The 18,154-nt window shown below is 41.9% G+C and overlaps 1 protein-coding gene across 8 annotated transcripts in view; it reads left to right on the top strand.

Annotated features, from left to right (window-relative positions):
• SORCS1 (sortilin related VPS10 domain containing receptor 1) overlaps positions 1 to 18,154 on the top strand; it is a 531,938-nt gene that overhangs the window by 411,012 nt on the left and 102,772 nt on the right. For 7 of the 8 annotated variants that reach the window (XM_084993370.1, XM_084993369.1, XM_084993368.1 and 4 more), the window contains exons 9-10: positions 5,324 to 5,503; positions 15,869 to 16,015. In XM_084993370.1, coding sequence (XP_084849496.1) covers positions 5,324 to 5,503; positions 15,869 to 16,015 — 327 coding nt within the window. Of the gene's footprint in view, positions 1 to 5,323; positions 5,504 to 15,868; positions 16,016 to 18,154 lie in introns of those variants that run through there. The other variant, XM_084993372.1, reaches the window with a different exon arrangement.

Here is an 18,154-nt window from a genome sequence, read left to right as displayed (position 1 = left end):
CAACCCCCCAAATGGTAGTTTAAAACCCAGGAATCCTCTTTGACCCCTTTCCTGACATGTTAGGAAACACATACTTCGCATTGCTTGTTCAGAGCCGTAGCGCAGATCACTGTTGACAGTTGCCCCAGTGGCATCTCACCAGTTGGAAAGGAAAAGGTTTTGCTGTGAACCTGAATTGGCTGTCTCTCTCCTCCCCGTCTCTCCCACATGAGTATGTTTCATTATTCTGCCTCATCTGAGTCTGAGGGTAGAATGCAGTGATTGATTTAGTTTTGTCCCCAGAAAAAGAGGAGCCACTACAGCAATTGGTCCAAGCAGGTGTTTATTATTTAAGGCCATGAGAGGCCTCATTACAGCCCCATTACACCTTCGCAGAGATGCCCCAACTTGGGTGGAGTGATGCCTGGCGAAGGTGCATATATTTCAGAGCCCTCTATCAGAGCAGGGCCTCTGCAGCTGGAAAGGAACAAAGCTTCCTGTCTACCAAAAGAATTGAGACCAACCAGCCCTTTCATGCTCAAGTTTTCTTTAATCATCCCCTTCCATTGTAGCAGCTCTTGAAAGACTGTGGTTGCACTGAATTGTATTCTTTTTAAAAAAAATATATAATGTTAAAGATGACCAGAGAGGGGGATGGGGAGATTTTAATATCACTGTTATCATTAAGATTGGGATCCCCTCCAGACAGGGAGACCCAGTAACAGTTTCCCTCCCTTAACATACTTGGAACACATTCTGAGCTACTCAAGTGAGATAAATGAGGCAATACATGTGAAAGTGCTTAGAGCATTTTGGAGGACAGATACTCTATAAAAGCAAGGTAATATTATTATTAGTATGGATCTAGTTGTCTGTGTTGGAAAAGATCGATGGAAAGTGGGGTGTGGGTGGTGAAAAGACTTCTTGATTCATAGCAAGAGACCCTAATTCCAGACCTCAATCTGTCACTCACCTGCTTTGAACTTTTGGCTGGTTTATCAATTTCTCTTTCTCTGTTCTTTTTTTTTTTTTTTTTTTCCTTTTTTGCTCATTTGTGTTTTACATTTTTAAAAGACAGAGCTTAGATTCACAGCAGTATCTTCTCAAATGTGTTACTCAATAAAATGCCCTTAGAGATGATTCATGAAAATTTGGTTCTATGATTATAAGTTTAAAAAAAAAAAAGTAAATTCCATTCCATACTCCTTGCCTAGAGGCTAACAGAAACCCACCGGTATGTTGAAAGCTCTAGGATGTCCCGTGAGCAATAAAGATATAATAATTAACATTAATCAAAGAATTTTACAAAAGGATCCATTAAAAAAATATGTTAAAGGAGCTCTCATTGCAGCTCAGTGGGTTAATAACCCAACTAGTGTCCATGAGGGTGCGGGTTAGATCTCTGGCCTCGATCGGTGGGTTAAGGATCCAGCATTGCTGCAAGCTGTGGCATAGATGAGATTTGGGTATAGTTTATAGTTTTCTCCCCTTAACTTTTTTTTTTGGGGGGGGCACACCCATGAGGTATGGCGTATATAGGCTGCTGGACTACACTCACAGCCACAGCAACATCAGATCCTTATTCCACCGAGCGAGGCCAGGGACCGAACCCACATCCTCATGGATACCAGTCAGGTTTGCTACTGCCGAGCTACAAAAGGAATCCCTCCCTTTCAGTTTATTTTGAAATCATTTTCAAATTACAGAAGAGTTGTGGAGTTCCCATTTTGGCTCAGCAAGTTAAGAAACCTGACATAGTGTCTGTGAGGATGTGGGTTCCATCCCTGGCCTTGGTGAGTGGGTTAAGCATCTGGCATTGCTGTCAGCTGTGGTTGTAGGTTACAGATATGGCTCAGATCCCCCTTTGCTGTGTCTGTGGTGTGGCCTGGCAGCTGCAGCTGCGATTCAACCTTTAGCCTGGAAACTTCCGTATGCTGTGGGTGTGGCCCTAAAAAGCCAAAAAGCCAAAATGCAAAAAAAAAAAAAAAAAAAAAAAAGACAAAAAACAAAACAAACAAACAACTATTAAAATCCAACGATACTGTTGTCCTATGGAACAGATGTTGGGAAATCCTCTAGATTTCTAAGTTCACTTTTTGGTCCAAAATCTTGTGTCTCAGTATAAGCTTTCAACATAAAGTGCCATTTGGGGGCAATAGCATAGTTTCCTGAAACAGGAGGATATCAGCAAGAAGAAAAAGGACAAATGACATTTAAATAAGTCAAACATTTCAATTAAAATATTTAAGACCAGCATCATTTTTAAACAGTCTATTCAAGGTAGTTAGATTTTATGTATATATGGAGATCTGCCCTTGACTCTTATCTGGCAATGACCATTTTAATCTATTTTTGTTCTGTAACCAGCTCTCCAAGTGACTTAAACATTTGATAACATCTGTGTTTTCCATTCCACGTCTACCAAGCAAGGGTTTGAGTGGGCTGGGATTGTATAGGTGATTTACCCTAGCCCCAGGCTTTATTTGATGAGTTGTCTATTGTGAGCTAGGCATCTGAGGTTCACCAGGACACAGATTTACTCCAAAGGCACAGAGGTAGAAATTAATCATGCAGGGACCAGTTAGGGCTGAAAAATTTTCACTTGAATTCAGGGATGATGCTCCATCCTGCTGACAAGGATGGGCACATGAGTTAAGAGAGTCATTGTTTCAGGGTTCTAAATGCTAGGATGAGAATTTTGATCTTTGTCCCATAAGAAATGGGGAGCCATGGAAGGTTGGGCCCTCAGTGGATGAATGGTCCTTGGGCTAACTTCCACAGCTAATTCCCTCCATTAGAAAGCTACAGAACATTTGGTCAAACCATGTATTGTTAAACATATGAGTTAGCACCCTCGTGTTTGCAGTGAACAGAAAGGCCAAGTCAACCTTGCCTAATCAATAAAGGGATTGAGGGTTTGCTTAACTGAAAAGAGCTAGCAAGTATGGAGGGGTGCTAAGTGCCAGGCACTAGTGTAAGTGCCCAATACTCACTGACTGCTTTAATCCTCACAGCTCCGCAAAGGGAGTAGTGTTATCTTTAGTTTGCAGGTGGGAACTAGAGAGACAGTTTCTGAAGCACAAAATTCAGTTCACAAAACTAACTTACAAAGACAGGATTTGAACTCAAGTACTATTACATCGAAGACCATTCTTTTAATCCTTTTGCTATTCTGTCCTAACAAGTTTATAGGTAAGGCAGGCTTCGTAGATATCCACATCCAGTGACTCAAAAAATGTCCCAGAATTTGGACCATCTCTCTCCATCTTTTGAACCTTTTTTTTTTTTGGCTCCTCCCATGGCATGTGAAAGTTCCTGGGCCAGGGATAGATAGAACCCAAACCACAGCAGCAATCCAAGCCACTTTAGTGACAACACCGGATCCTTAACCCATTGTGCCACAAGAGAACTCCTTTTGAGCCTATGTTTTTAGGATTGGCTTGTCTTCTACCTCCAAGATATGTTTTCATGTGATCTAGACTTTGTTAATATTCTAACTGCTTGTGAACCAATAAGAACATTTTCTCTCTCTCTAATAATTGCACAGGATGGGAGAAAGTAGCAAAGATTGAGTATGGGGAGGAAATTTGTCTGAGAAGGATAAGGATGTTTTTCAAAGAACGTCAAGCTATAGTTGCCACAAGAAATGTACTTAGGTGTTGGGCAGATGTATGACATGGCCAGCTTTTATACCAAACCTTAGTTTGCATTGTCAACCACCTTGAATTCATGAGAAGGATTCATTTTTGGCCTCCCCACTCTGGACTCTTTCTGTAAAAACATGATCCAGCTCTACAGTATGGAGGCAAGGCCTGAGAGGCGGTCAGGAACATGAAACTTTTGGAAAAGGACTTCTTCCTTTTCAGATCACTTGAGGTCACTCAGATCAAGGCTAAAGAGGAGTGAGAGACTTGTCTATGTCTAAAGCAGAGTTGAAGCTCAATTGCTGATTGATTGATTGAGGACACGTGGGAATATTACAATAGAAATTGAGAAGTTAGGAGGCAGAATTTTCCAGCAGTGGAATTGTTGCCAGGGAAGATTGACAGATCTCCTGAAGCTTTTTGAGGATAGTGGATGGTCTGTCCGGGAAGATCTCGGCACTGAACTACAGAAAGGTTAAGAATCTCTCCAGGTTGTTCTTCTACCTTTAGACTTATATGTAATCCTTTTTTTTTTTAGGTTTGTTTTGGATTGTTCTTTGCTTTTTGGAAGTGATACCAATGTGTACCACTTTGGGTAAAGGGGGGTGGGAGGCTGCAGGGAGCTGGTGTCCCCCTGAGACAGCAGGCCTTTCTCTGTGTCAGCCTGAATGCCTACTCCTCCAAAGTTTTGAATGGCTAGAGAAAAAATTGAGTCCCCACCCTGGGATGTCTATTCCTCTGCCTTGTTTTTAATTGTCTAAGAAAACCAGAGTCCGAAAATATCATCAATTATGCAGACTGACTCTCTCCCTTCTGGTGATTTTTTGTTTGTTTGTTTGTTTGTTGAGTTTGGCCTCACTGGCAGCTTGTGGAAGTTCCTGGGCCAGGGATCAAGCTTGTGCTGCAGCAAGGACCCAAGCCACTGCAGTGACGATGCTGGGTACTGAACTAGCTGTGGCACAGGCAACTCTTGGTTTTCCCCTCTTGTATTTAAGGTTTCCTGATAAACTTCTCAGAGCTGAATTTTAGATAAGCTAAGTCCTTGAACATGCCTTAACCTGAAGATGAGGGCTCTGGGGTTCTCAGGTGAGCATTCTTCCTCTGGGGCTTCTGGATGTGGCTAAGCCTGCACGCAGTGCTTCTTAATCTTTAATATGCATCTTAATCATCCCTGGATCATATTGAAATACAGATTTCTATTCAATAAGTGAGGCCCCATGCTCTGTGTGTCTGAGAAACCTGCAGGGGATGGGCATGCTGCAGGTCCATGGACCACTCTGAGAGGCTCAAGGCTTGTCCGTGTTCTCTCTGCCCCTCATATTCACCCCTCATATGCCTTCTGAGCCTTCCCCATGTTTGTGCTTGGCAAATACATCTGGATACCTGATTCTCCAAAGTCATATGTATTTGAGAAATTATTCTTCAAATTATCTAATGAGGTAATTAAATTATAACTGAGCTATCAAGCATCACTGTGTCCTTTTTTCTGATGACCTTACTGCCTAACCTCATAACAACAAAGGAAATATATGGCTGCCGTGTAACTTGTTATCATCGCACAAGGAAAATCTATGTCCTCCCTTGCAGTGCCTACACCCTTATTCTGGTGTTCCTCGTCAGATTCCACATTCTGGGGATGTGTGTCAAGTGCACTTAAAAAAACCTCTTCTTCCTCTTTCCTTCCCTGTGTCTTTCCTCAGGACATGCACGTCATCAGCACTGATGAGAACCAAGTGTTTGCAGCCGTCCAAGAATGGAACCAAAATGACACATACAACCTCTACATCTCAGATACCAGAGGTGTCTACTTCACCCTGGCCTTGGAGAATGTCCAGAGCAGTAGAGGCCCTGAGGGCAATGTCATGATTGACCTCTATGAGGTATGTCACAAGGCACGTGTGGTTGTGGGTCACTGCAGGGCCTGGACTGGTGGGTGAAGGCCCAGGTCGGCTGTTTCCTCAATCACTTTAATTATTAGTTCATTATGTGGCTTATTCCATTTGGCAGAGGTGGGGAGTTGCCGAATATTTTTATTGGTTAAGTGGCAATCTGCAAAACAGCTCTGGGAGGGCTTCTTTGTTGACCAAGTCCAAGGCCATGAAGCCCCAAAAGACTTGGAAAGTGTCTGGGGAAGCAGTCAGTTAAAGGATTTGAACAAGAGTGACCCTAGTGTGAAATTCGAAAATAGTCTTGAACGGGCAGTAGGGTGTTGGGGTGGGGCAAGGAGGTAACAGGCATGGGCAGTGCTCCCTAAGTCTCTCTGAAGAAAGACCTGAGCGCACGTCTTTGCATTGCATCAGAAGACACTGCCTTGGACTTGAAGACCTTTCTGACTACCTACCTTCTACTGGCTAATTGCCCGCCCCTCAGAGGGCCACTGAGTGAAATAAGATCCATAAGTCTTTTTTTCCTAAGAGGGGAGAAGGGAGGAGAAACAAAAAGCAGTTTACCAGGTTTCCCTAGGGGAACTCTGATTCTTTGTTTCTCAGAATGACCAAGGTTCAAGATAAAATGGGAGTTTGTGGTTAGTAGATGCAAACTATTACATTTAGAATGGATTAGTGGAGTTACCATTGTGGCTCAGCAGTTAAAGAACCTGACTATTATCCATGAGGATGTGGGTTTAATCCCCGGCCCTGCTCAGTGAGTTAAGGAAATGGTGTTGCCTTGAGCTGCCAGATTGGCTTGGATCTGCCTGTGGTACAGGCCAGCAGCTGCAGCTCCAAATCACCCTGTAGGCTGGGAACTTCCATATGCCCTGGGTGTGGCTCTAAAACAAAAGCAGGGGGGAAAAAAAAAAAGAAACCAATTTCACTTAAAAAATTTAAACCTATCATTGGAACTCCTTTCAGTACTCTCCATTCCTTCATCTTTAGGTGTTCTTGGGAATTCTGTTCTAGTACCTGAAGGTCTCTGTCTGTATAAAAGCCTGTTAACAAAACTGTGTGCCCAACTCAGAGCTCCAGTATTTGTAATGAAAATTATAGGAGGCAAGCATAAGACACAGTTTGTGCGTATATATTTAGAAAAATACACTGTGAACTATTTTATGCATTCGCAAGTTTCTTCCACTTCATTTCCTGCCCATGTTCTAGATAAATATAGTATCATATATCTCAGCCTCAAACTGAACATGTATTCTGGAAAACATTTACATATTCTAGTGATTTACTTTCAAATTCATGTTGTAAACATTGTGATTTAGGGTATAACTTTTGGAGTCAAGGTTGGCTGGGTTTAAATCCTGGCCATACCGCATGTATATATTCTTGAGATAAACCAGGAATGTCTGAGCCTCAGTGACCTTGTTTAAAAGAAGGAGAAAAACGTGGTACCTCCTTTACAGGATTTCTCTGAGGATTAGATAAGGTAATCTTAAAGTACCATGAACAGTGCCTGAAATATAGCAAGACTTAACAAATTATACATTAATATTATGTTCCAGTGAGTTTAAGCTCCAATACAATGTTTTGGTCTTGTATTCTTAAAATCTACCGACATTGTTTAAATGTCCAACACATTTCCACTGTTTTGGAACTCTCCTCCATCCCATATTGCAATTAGCATGGCCATATGACATCCTTTATCACCAGCTAGTTGTCGTCTTATAAACAAATGTAAATTACCACATTTCTTTCCTCTTTTGTAAATGTCTTATAAACATTTAAACTTTCAGGGTATTTTGTGGAAATGCCATGCATTTTCTTGCCTTGATCCTGTATTTACAATGGAAATACCTTGCTTTGAGAGTATAAAGTCACATCCTCTCTTCCAGATTGATCACCTGGTTTGCTTCCCTGGCCTCAACTTTCTCCTTGCTCTCCTGAAAACGTTTTCTGATTTTCAGGCTGCATTTTTCCTTCTGGATTATCTTCTCCCATCTTTTCAAGTCAATGTGGAATAGTTTCTCTGGATAGTTTTGTTTTTTGCCAAAATAGAGACTATTTTAATTAGTCCCTTGGTGAATGGAAAGGATGGCAGATTTGAACATGAGTGACTTTGGCAGGTCCGATTATTTTCAACTGTTTCCCTGCATGATTTTCTGCATTCGAAAATCACTAACAGATAGGGAATCAGAGGAAACAATGACCTCTGGCCACTGAAAACCCTTTTTGGGTAATCTTTATGTTTTCCCTTTGTGTGACTATCTGTGGGGAAACTGCTGGCTCTTCTTACCATCCCTTTGAGCAGCAGCGTGACTACATTATGTAAAGGAGTTCTGCATCCTGGGGCCGGGAAGAAGAGTCTTTGTTTTATTAGCCTGACAGTTCACAGCAACTTGAATTGAAATTGATGTGATTAGAATGGCGGGTGCCGTATCTGCTGATTACCTAGATAGAAAGAATATTGGCTGACACAGAACCTGGCACAAATGTTCCTTAAATCGGATTGTTCTGCCTCGCAGGAAGCTGAAAACCATCCAGTATGAATTTCCCAGTAGAATTTCAATGAATGATGAGTGGTTAGAGATAAATGAAAAGTAAGAAAATCCATGAGTGAATTAATAACAACGAGAGATGAGCAGTATACAAGGTGGGGGTGGCAGATGGACCGTATGAAGTGCGTGTCTGCTCACACGTGGAGGTGACAGAGGAGGATGGCGTGTGCTCTTTGCTCCTATGCTTCTACATGCTGATTACCTACTGTTCTTATGTCCTCTTTAAATGATGTCGTGGAGGCACACTGTGTAGTGTATGACTGTATGATGAGTCTGTGTGTCAGGAACATGTACTGTTGATGAGTCTTTGTGTGAAGTGCAGAGGGAGGCACAGTTCTCACTGAAATCAGTCATTTCATTCACTCACACCTTGGAACCTTACAACTGTCATGGGTGGTCTCTACAGCAGAACTATATATGTGTCTGATGAGATGGGGAAATGTTGGTGCAAGAGTGCTGAAGGCCATCGTACGTGGTATAGTTATTGAAATATCAGAATTTCCCTTAGTGTAAGTTGGCCATTGAACATCGACCCCATTCAAAAGAGTAAGACAGGAGCCAGGAAAGTTGGCTATAGCGCAGAACTGTTAGATAATTATTTTTGTTGATGAAAGGTCATAATAAGTAGATAATTTGTGGGATATCATTATGTGCCAGGCACCTTATAAAGAACCTTTCATAATTATTCAATCTACATTCAGTTTATGACACAGATTTTAATCATTCCCATGTATAAGTAAATGGAGGCAGATAGAATGAAATTGTTTTTACAGATTGCAGAGCTAGGAAGTACCAGAATTAGGATGAAACTATTGCATGTCCCTGGGAAAGATCAGTATATATATTTTCTTTTTTGGGGGGACGTTGCCACACCCTCAGCATATGGGGTCAAATCAGAGCTACGGCTGCCAGCCTATGCCTCAGCCATAGCAATGCAGGATCTGAGACACGTAGTGACCTATACCGTTGCTCATGGCAATGCTAGATCACCAACCCACTGAGCGAGGCCAGGGATCAAACCTGAATCCTCATGGATACTAGTTGGCTAGCTTCCTCTGTGTCACAACAGAACCCCTATTCAGGCTTATATTTGATTGTAGCTGAGTAATAACGCTAAGGTAGAAGCCCAGTAAAGAGCAGAATAAATATCAGACTTTATCAAGCAATAAGAGAAAAGAGACAAGAAGAAGAAAATGATCTGGGGAAAGCCAACAGAAACATAATCAGCAGAGGACCTATTCACCATCCCCTGAACCAAATCCCGAGCCTGCAGTTACAGGTAAATTCAAGCTGTCTTATCCTGGGGCTCCCAGTTTTGTCTGGTGGATGTTTTTGTGCAAGAAAATCCTAGAAACAAGTGTCCTAAAATCCTGTCATTCCTGAATAGCACAAATTCCCTGGTGGCACCATGTGGGATGGGTCACAGAAGAGAGCATGCCTGATGGTAGCCAGAGCAAAAGAGATGTGATGTGTGTGTCTGAGACATGTGAGTCCTAGTGTGTTTGTCTGGTATGGGTGATGAGAGGTGTCTGACAGCTTTGGACAATACTGTCTCCTCTGGGAAGGGAATATTAATTAATGATGATGAAGAGCGCTTCAGTTTAATGGACAATGACAGTTCACCCCAGCCAGGCAGAAAGTGTTGTGTTGGGAATGAAGCCACCTGGGTGACAACTTCAGAATGCACAGAATGCATGCACTCACGAATGAGGCACAGTGGGCATCGTGAAAGAGAATCAATGACCAGTTCATGTTCTGTTGCACACGTAGTGTCTTCTGTAGGTTTTGTTGTTGTTTTGGTTGCTTGTTTATTTTCTTTTTTTGCTTTTTAGGACCTCACCCACGGCAAATGGAAGTTCCCAGGCTAGGGGTCAAATCAGAGCTGCAGCTGCTGGCCTGTACCACAGCCATAGCAATGTGGATCCGAGCCACATCTGCAACTTACACTACAGCTCACAGCAATGCCGGATCCTTAACCCACTGCGCAAGGCCAGGGATTGAACCCATGTCCTCATGGATATTAGTCAGGTTTGTTACCACTGAGCCACAGGAGGAACTTTATGGTTTCTGTATGTTATGAGTACATTTTCTTTAAAAAAGAAAGCTTCATGGTTCTGATAATGATAATGTAGCTTACCGCTCCTTACAATGCAGCCTAAGAGGTAGGGAAGGAAAATGCTCTTCCATCCAGGACATATTTATTACAGCACATAGAATGGACCACCTAATTATTTAAGACGACGTTCTCCCTGGGTAGGCAAGTGCTGACTGACAAAAGCAACAAGGAGGGAAAGAACACTTAGACTTTCTTGGCAGTGGTTTCCCTGATGGCCGAGGCACCCTTGGCCCTTGCTGAGTATGATCTCTCCTGGCTGAGATCCTCTCTTTAGAACAGATTTCCTCCTGTTTCCAAAGCCCCAAGAAATCATGGTTACGGATAGGTTCTCTTTCTTGCCATAGTTGTTGATTCATCTTTTTTTAAATTCTCTTCAGATTTTGACACTTCAGGTTTGTAATTAAAGTCTGAGGCAGAGAGGGTGGGAGGAGTCAGCCTGATCAGTACCAGAGACAGAAATAAGTGAAAACTCCTGTGCAAGGCAGGGTCTTCCCGAGGTAGCCTCCACGTGGAACCTCTGAACGATTGGGACAGGAGAGCTCCCTCTAGGGGTGGATAGTTAAAAAAACAAGGGAAGTATCTGGGGTTCTTTCTTTAAATCACCAAAGAAACCCAACTCTCAGCACCTATCATATCCTAACACTCAGAAAAAAAAAAAAAAAAAAAAAAAGAAAAAAGTCATCTGTTGAGTGAACGTGTAATTACTTAGACATTCCAGGTGCCATATTCCCAGTACTTAGAAGAATGCATGACATGTGACAAAGGTTCAAAAAGTATTAATTGAACAATTATTGAGTGCATGTACTGAAGAGTAAATAAAAGGTAGCCTCCTGTAAGTATATTATCCAGATGTGATATTTTGTTCAAGATACTCTAGAATGAGGGAGAAATTTGAAGAAATAGCACTGCCAAAGTGCATGGACTCTGAGTTAGACTAATGTGGAGTCTAGTCCTAAGATTCTATCAGGAATGACCTCAGGCAGATGACTGACCACATTCAGACTTTGGTTCTTGCATGTATGAGATACGAATGCAGTGAGTCTACCTAGAATGCACTGAGAGATTGATGTGCTCACATTACAAAGCCATTCCTGTAGTGCCTGACATTTCTTATGAACTCAATAAGTTGGGGGCACTGTTATTGTTGTTCTGTATCTTCTAAGGCAGAATTCTTACTACCTGTATTATTATAAACAAAATAGGACTTCTTGTACAAAGTGACTTTTTTTTTTTTTTTTTTTTTTTTTGCTTTTTAGGGCCTCACCTGCAGCATATGGAGGTTCCCAGGCTAGGGATCTAATTGGAGCCACAGCTGCTGGCCTGCATCACAACCACAGCAACACCATATCTGAGCCACGTCTGTGACCTACACCACAGCTCATGGCAATGCCAGATCCTTAACCCACTGAGCAAGGCCAGGGATCAAACCTGAAACCTCATGGTTTCTAGTCAGATTTGCTTCTGCTGTGCCACGACAGGAACTCTTTTTTTTTTTTCCCTAAGTGACTTTTCAATTGTTAATTTTAATGAAGGAACAGGGTGGCTTGAATGATAATCCAAAAGTTATACTGGAGTGAGAGACCGTGGTGTGAGGAAGGACAGAAGATGCTATAGAATTAACATGTGGTAAGGAATATAAGGAGTCCCAGATAAGTTTCTAGGAAGACGGATACACTTGAGAAGTTGTTTAGAGCCAAGATGTATATATCATGTATGTGAGAGACACATTGGAGGACAGGGATGAAGAGTTGGGGAAATTCAGAATGAAAAAGAGGTCCTCGTTTCTGGATAAAGTCTCACTGAGCTGGGCCTTGAAGATGGATAAGTCGAGACCTGTAAGGATGCTACCAAGAGAAGTGAGGGAGCGCCTACGTGATCAAAGAAAGTAAGAGGAGGGAAGGTAACACATTGAGGTTATTATCTTTGGGCATGGTCAGAGTTCTGATACGCTTTGTTTGGGGTTGAAATTTGAGCTATAACACTTCAGATTTAAAAATCTAATTAGGGGAGTTACCATCATGGCTCTGTGGTAATGAACTCAACTAGTATCCATGAGGACATGACTGATCCCTGACCTCACTCAGTGGGTTAAGAATCCTGCATTGCCATAACCTGCAGCTTAGGTCACAGTTGTGGCTTGGATTCTCCGTGGCTGTGGCTGTGGCATAGGCCAGCAGTTGCAGCTCTGATTTGACCTCTAGCCTGGAAACTTCCATGTGCCACAGATGTGGCCCTAAAAAGGAAAGACAAAACAAAACAAACAAAAAACAAAACAAACTAATCAAATGGTATTTTGGCTTCTTTTTTAAAGAAAAAGAAAGACTTACTAGTTACCTTGAAGATTCTGGCATCAAATTCCCCCCATATGAGAGGGAAAGAAGGAAAAGTGGCTTCTCAATACCCTTGGCATCTTTGTGCAGGATTCAGAAAGTAGAAAAGGTAACAACAGGTCTTTCCTTGAAGGAAGACAAACTCCCAGTGGTGAGGTGTATCACCCCGCTAGGAATACTGTCCTCAGAACCCTGTGTCTGTGTGAAGGCATGACTTCCAGTGGTCTGGAATACTGGTTTCCCATCCTTTCCCACCACAGCCTCACCCCAGTCCCCAAACAGGCACAGACGATGGATGCAGAGAGGATTGTCTGGTTACGAAATCATGTCCCCTCATCCTCAGCTGAAGCCCAGACCTTACACACCCACACCCACATTAATACACATGCACATACATGTTCACAGAAATGCACCCATCAGCACACCAGTTCACACACATTCCACCTTTTGGGCAATAGTACTGTTTCTTTGATATCCAAAGTCCTGTAGGAAGAGGGTAGTGGTTCCAAGAACTATATGATGAAATCTCAAAAAGAGCCATAGAGGAAGGTGCCTCATGCAAAGGGGTGCATGGAGACACACAGAAAGGTGGGCTTCTCAGGCTCAGGGTAAAAGGAACAACGAACAGTGCAAAAACCTAAGAGCAGGCAGGAGTGACCATCCGTGCAGATCAGACCACAAAAGCCAAAAATAAATAAATAAGAAGACCCAGGATTTTCACAGATTAAATGCCTTGGCTGCAAGAGAAAAAGAAGCAGACCCTCTCCAGCTTCATTCGCACATTCCCTCCGCTTTCTTTGCCAAGTTTTTATTCCTGAAGATAAACCTGAAGGCCAGGCTGCCAGAGATGAATTACAAAGCACAGGCCTTTCTGCTCAAGTGGCCTTTGGTAATGTCAGGCCGTGGGGGGCCAATAAGGTCACTGAATCTGCAAATCAAATGAACCAGCTTCTAAACAGGCATAATAACCCTGTTCTGACCCTGGGTCAAAGGAGGGAGAGGGCAGGGAGGGAAATGGGCAAGGGAACGACCAGGACAGGTGATATTTTTCTCCCTTCTCTACGGATTGTAAGCATCTGGCGTTCTGCATGGTTAAGACAGTGCTGTTTCTCATGGCTGAGCCTGCTCTGGAGGGAAGACAGGTATGGCTGTGAGAAAATTCTGATTTATGAAATTTAATTTTTTATTAGAGTATAGTTTGATTTACAGGGTTTTCTCAATTTCTGCTGTACAGCATAGTGACCCAGTCAATACCTATACATTCGTTCATATACTGTATAGTCATACCTGTATATTCTTTTTCTCATATTATCTTCCGTCATGGTCTATCCCAAGAGACTGGATGTAGCTCCGTGTGTTATACAGTCAGACCCCATTGCTTACCCATTCTAAATGTAATTTAATCTTTAAGGAATTGGCAGTTGAGTCATAGAACTATGTAACAGCTTCTCCAACATATGCAAAACCAACATGGGGTTCCCTGGTGGGTGTTCCTTAGGGAGCTGGTATAGTGAATAACTAAATATTATTTTTAATTAACATAGTATTGTTGGGGGGTAGAGTACTCCTGGAAATTATGTCCTCACATTCATCAAGGATCTACAATGTATAAGAAAGTATGCTGTCTATTGCTGCTGACCCCAAATGAGACTGTTTTCCCAAGTAGTTTCAAAGTATTCCTCCCAGCGACTCATTTATACACCATTTATTTGCTTAACAAACTTATTGTTCCAAAAGAGTTGGCCCACCTCTAAATGTTGCCAGATGCTAAATCAGCAGGTACGAACTAGTGAGGTTTGACTATGTCGAAAGCAAAGGCACAACATGAGTGTTCTATCGATTGGAACCCAACCTCTTTGAATTGACAAATCCAGAGTGTATTTGTTGAGAAAAATGTTGAGAGTCAAACAGATATAGGTCTGAACCTCAACTCCCTGGATTAAGCAATTCAATTTTGTTTATACCTCGCTCTCATCATCCATAGAATCATGATAATAACTTTTATGCTGTTTATAGTGAACTTTGGCCGTTTTGTACGTAAAGTATTAGTCACAGTGGTTCAGATTGGCAAGAAGTGATACTACTGTTTCATTCTTCTGCTTAAAATTATAATATAAGGGGCCTAAGTTACGTTAAATGGGTTCAAATATGCTTGATAGCTTATTTGCTTACTCTCCTGTCTGTGTGCCACAAAGCTACTTAATCTAACTTTCTGTTATCTCATCCTCAAAGGAGGCTGATGGTAACTGTATCTCCTAGTGTTTTTTCTTGGTTGGTTGTTTGTTTTTGGTGAGCATTAAATGAGATGACCTTTGCATAGTGTTGAAATGTCTTAGTCAACACATTTCAGACCTTTCTCTCCCTGCCTTCATCTTTTCCAGGATTGTCATAATTGCAAGCAGATTCAAATATGTATGAATTGGTTTCATAAGTTCTAAAACACATGAAAAATATGACACGCAATTAATGATGTGTTACTACACAGCTTTGGCAACTTATCAATTGTTACCTCGTCCCTAACATATAGAAGAGAGAAGGCAATCATATTTTCAGAGCCAAATAATTAATAAGGACTATTTATAATGAGAACAATAGTGTCATACAAATGGCTGAGGGATTGCTTGAAAGTTTAGAAAAACTACTACTTCTTCAAGTTCAAAAGCCGTTCTCTTTTGTTCAGTGTACTTTGGTAGCTTAATAGAGAGATCTTTTACAGAAAAAAAAAGGAATAGTAAGTGGATCATGAGCTTTAACGGAGCTCTTTCTATTGCCCAAGACTATAGATTGCACAGTGATTTAGTCACTAAAGACAGGGGCTGTGAACCCACAGAGCTCTGGGTCAAAATCTCTGGTCCACTACCTACTGTCTATATGACCTTCAGCAGTGTGACATTGGGCAAGTCAGTTTACTTGAGTGAGCCTCAGTGTCCTCATTTGCACAATAGAATAAGTGATACTTACCCAAAAGTACTGTTACAAGGATTAAATTAGATATCATATTTAAGATCCTGGGTGTTACGCCTAAAATAAAAGAAAAGTATCCCCCATTTATTTATCATTTGCCAAGCATAAAACCAATGGCATCAGAGTTTATCTCTAGGCAACTGCAAGGTACTACTAGCCTACCTTAGGGAAATAAGACACCTCTATCAAACTTGGATTAGGATCCCCCCACCATAGGGGCATGGGTCTATTTCATTCTGTCCTACAACCCAGAGAGTCATTATACACCTTTCCCATCTTTCCTCCAAGACAATTGCTCACAGCTGGATTTTTTTTTTGTCTTTTTTTTTTTTTTAAGTAAAACAAATATATTTCTTCTCAAATGGATGTACTTTTCAGCCATGTCAATTTTTCCCAGGTAGCAGGGATAAAGGGAATGTTCTTGGCTAACAAGAAGATTGACAACCAAGTGAAGACTTTCATCACGTACAACAAAGGCAGAGACTGGCGTTTGCTGCAGGCACCAGACACGGACCTCAGGGGGGACCCTGTGCACTGCTTGCTGGTGAGTCTTCATATTGGGGTGAAATGCCCCACACACTGAGGGCTGGAGAAGGAGGTTAAACACTCAGATGAACGTGGTTCCATGGTTTCTTGCTCAACTGATGATCAGAAGGATTCAGGGAAGGTCCTGAAGGCAGTGTGTAGAAGAGCCACAGATCTGCCTTTTGTGATGGACCAAAGCAATAAGAAAACATGAGTAAGTTTCTTGCTCACTTCCAAAGATGTTCAGTTTCTGCCCCATCTGATGAAGACCTCAAATTGTAGTGTAAGGGAAAAAATGATAGTTTCCATCTATGGTGAGGAAATGGACCCTTACTTTCCCGTGAGTGATCTGTTGTGAAGCTAGTGATACACAAACACAGCTGTAGAATTGATAAATGGAATTATGTAGATTTACTTTCCAGATGAGATGTTGATTCATATTTTCAGAGGAATTTATGCCTCAAAGGTGATTTAAATCCTTTATACTCTTTATAAGTTTGTTTTTGTTTGTTTGTTTGTTTGTTTTTAGGGCTGCAGCCAAGGCATATGGAGGTTCCCAGGCTAGGGATTGAATCGGAGCTGTAGCCGCTGGCCTACACCACAGCAACACAGATCCTCAACCCAGTGAGTGAAGCCAGGGATTGAACCTGCATCCTCATGGATGCTAGTCAGATTCATTTCCACTGAGCCATGACAGGAACTCCCCCTTTATACTCTTTATAATATGGTCCATTCATTTGTGTCATTGTAGAAAGCTGGTGTTGGCAAACTGTGGCCTGTGGGGCAAATCTGGCCCACCTCTTGTTTTTTAAATAAAGTTTCATTGGAACATACTCATGCTTATTCATTTATATATTGCTGATGGCTGCTTTTGCTCTATAGTGGCAAGAACTGAGTGGTCATGACAGGAACCGTATAGGTCTTCAAGCCTAAGATGTTTGTTATATGGCCCTTAGCAACAAAAGTTTGTTGACCCTTGCTTTGAAGTTTGGCTTTTTAAAAATTACCAGATGAATTTATTTATATATCTGGTTATATGATGGTATCCAAGAGAGGAATCAAAAGTGGTTTCTGCCTTCAAGGTGCTTATTGTCTACTTGGGAGGGAATACATCAATGAGTGAATGATTACAAGGTCACACCTCACTCCTTTTAATAGTTTTGTTGCCTGCCCTGTACTTGACATCTGAATAGACACTGAGTGAATGAAGATGGAGGGGAGGAAGAGATTGATTGTAAAGCAAAGTATCATTAAATGCTAATGTCTATAAAACAGTTCCAAAGTTTTATTTCATTTCATAAAATGAAAAGATTAGTCTGTATAGCGGAGGAGAGACCTCATAGTTTAAGTAAGAAGGGCTTGATACACATCAGTATCGATACCCATCATACAGCCCCAACTTGAGTATTACCCATACTCCGTGCCCTTCCTCTGGTCCCATGAATTTTGAGTAGTCACTTTGCAGGTTCATTTCCTACAGCTGTAGACAGGTCACCCTCCTAGATGAGAAGATGCCAGCATCCATAGCTTGACCTTATTGGTTGCAGAGGATATCATGGTTGTCACCATGCATCAGGGAAGCAGTCTGAAATTCAGCTTCCCACTCACCTTCTATCCTTATTATTGGCAACTTCTGGGGGGTGGGAGGGGAATAGGGGGCAGTGGGAAGCCAGTTGTTACAGTAAGGGCACAACGCCAATTACAGAGTAAGTAAGTGTAACAGTTAGTTATTGAATGCCTACTCTATGCAAGACATGCTTCAATAGCATTTTAAAAACAACCCCCCCCCCCCGCTTCCTTGCTCAGCTCTTCCAAGTTGGAACAATGTGATATTTAGCCAAAGATGCCCAGCAGGTACTGTGCCTTAATGTGATCCTCCATCCCAGCATGCTTTTTGGTGATTGAATGTTCATGAGAGAGAATTAATTGTATCACATGAAGAAGCTTTCCTGGGTGCTCTGGCATCATAAATGGGCCATTAGAAATGCCTCTTAAATGAAGCACTTAGCACCCTGCTCTATCCCCAGCTCAGTGTTAGGAAGTTTTACTGCTGTGCCTCCAAACTCTAAATGCAGTATCAGCATCTCCCTATCTCCACTGTGACCATCCTAACACAAGCCATCATCCTTCCTCATTTCTCCTACAGTGACCCCTGTTC

Source organism: Sus scrofa, chromosome 14, assembly GCF_054392235.1.
Source record: "Sus scrofa isolate SSC_HxYL_T2T_F1_AM1 chromosome 14, Sscrofa_HxYL_maternal_Yorkshire_Landrace_v2.0, whole genome shotgun sequence".
In the NCBI taxonomy this organism is placed as follows: Eukaryota; Metazoa; Chordata; class Mammalia; order Artiodactyla; family Suidae; genus Sus; species Sus scrofa.
The sequence above is the reverse complement of the archived record's forward strand: the minus strand, read 5'-3'. Positions and strand labels throughout refer to the sequence as shown.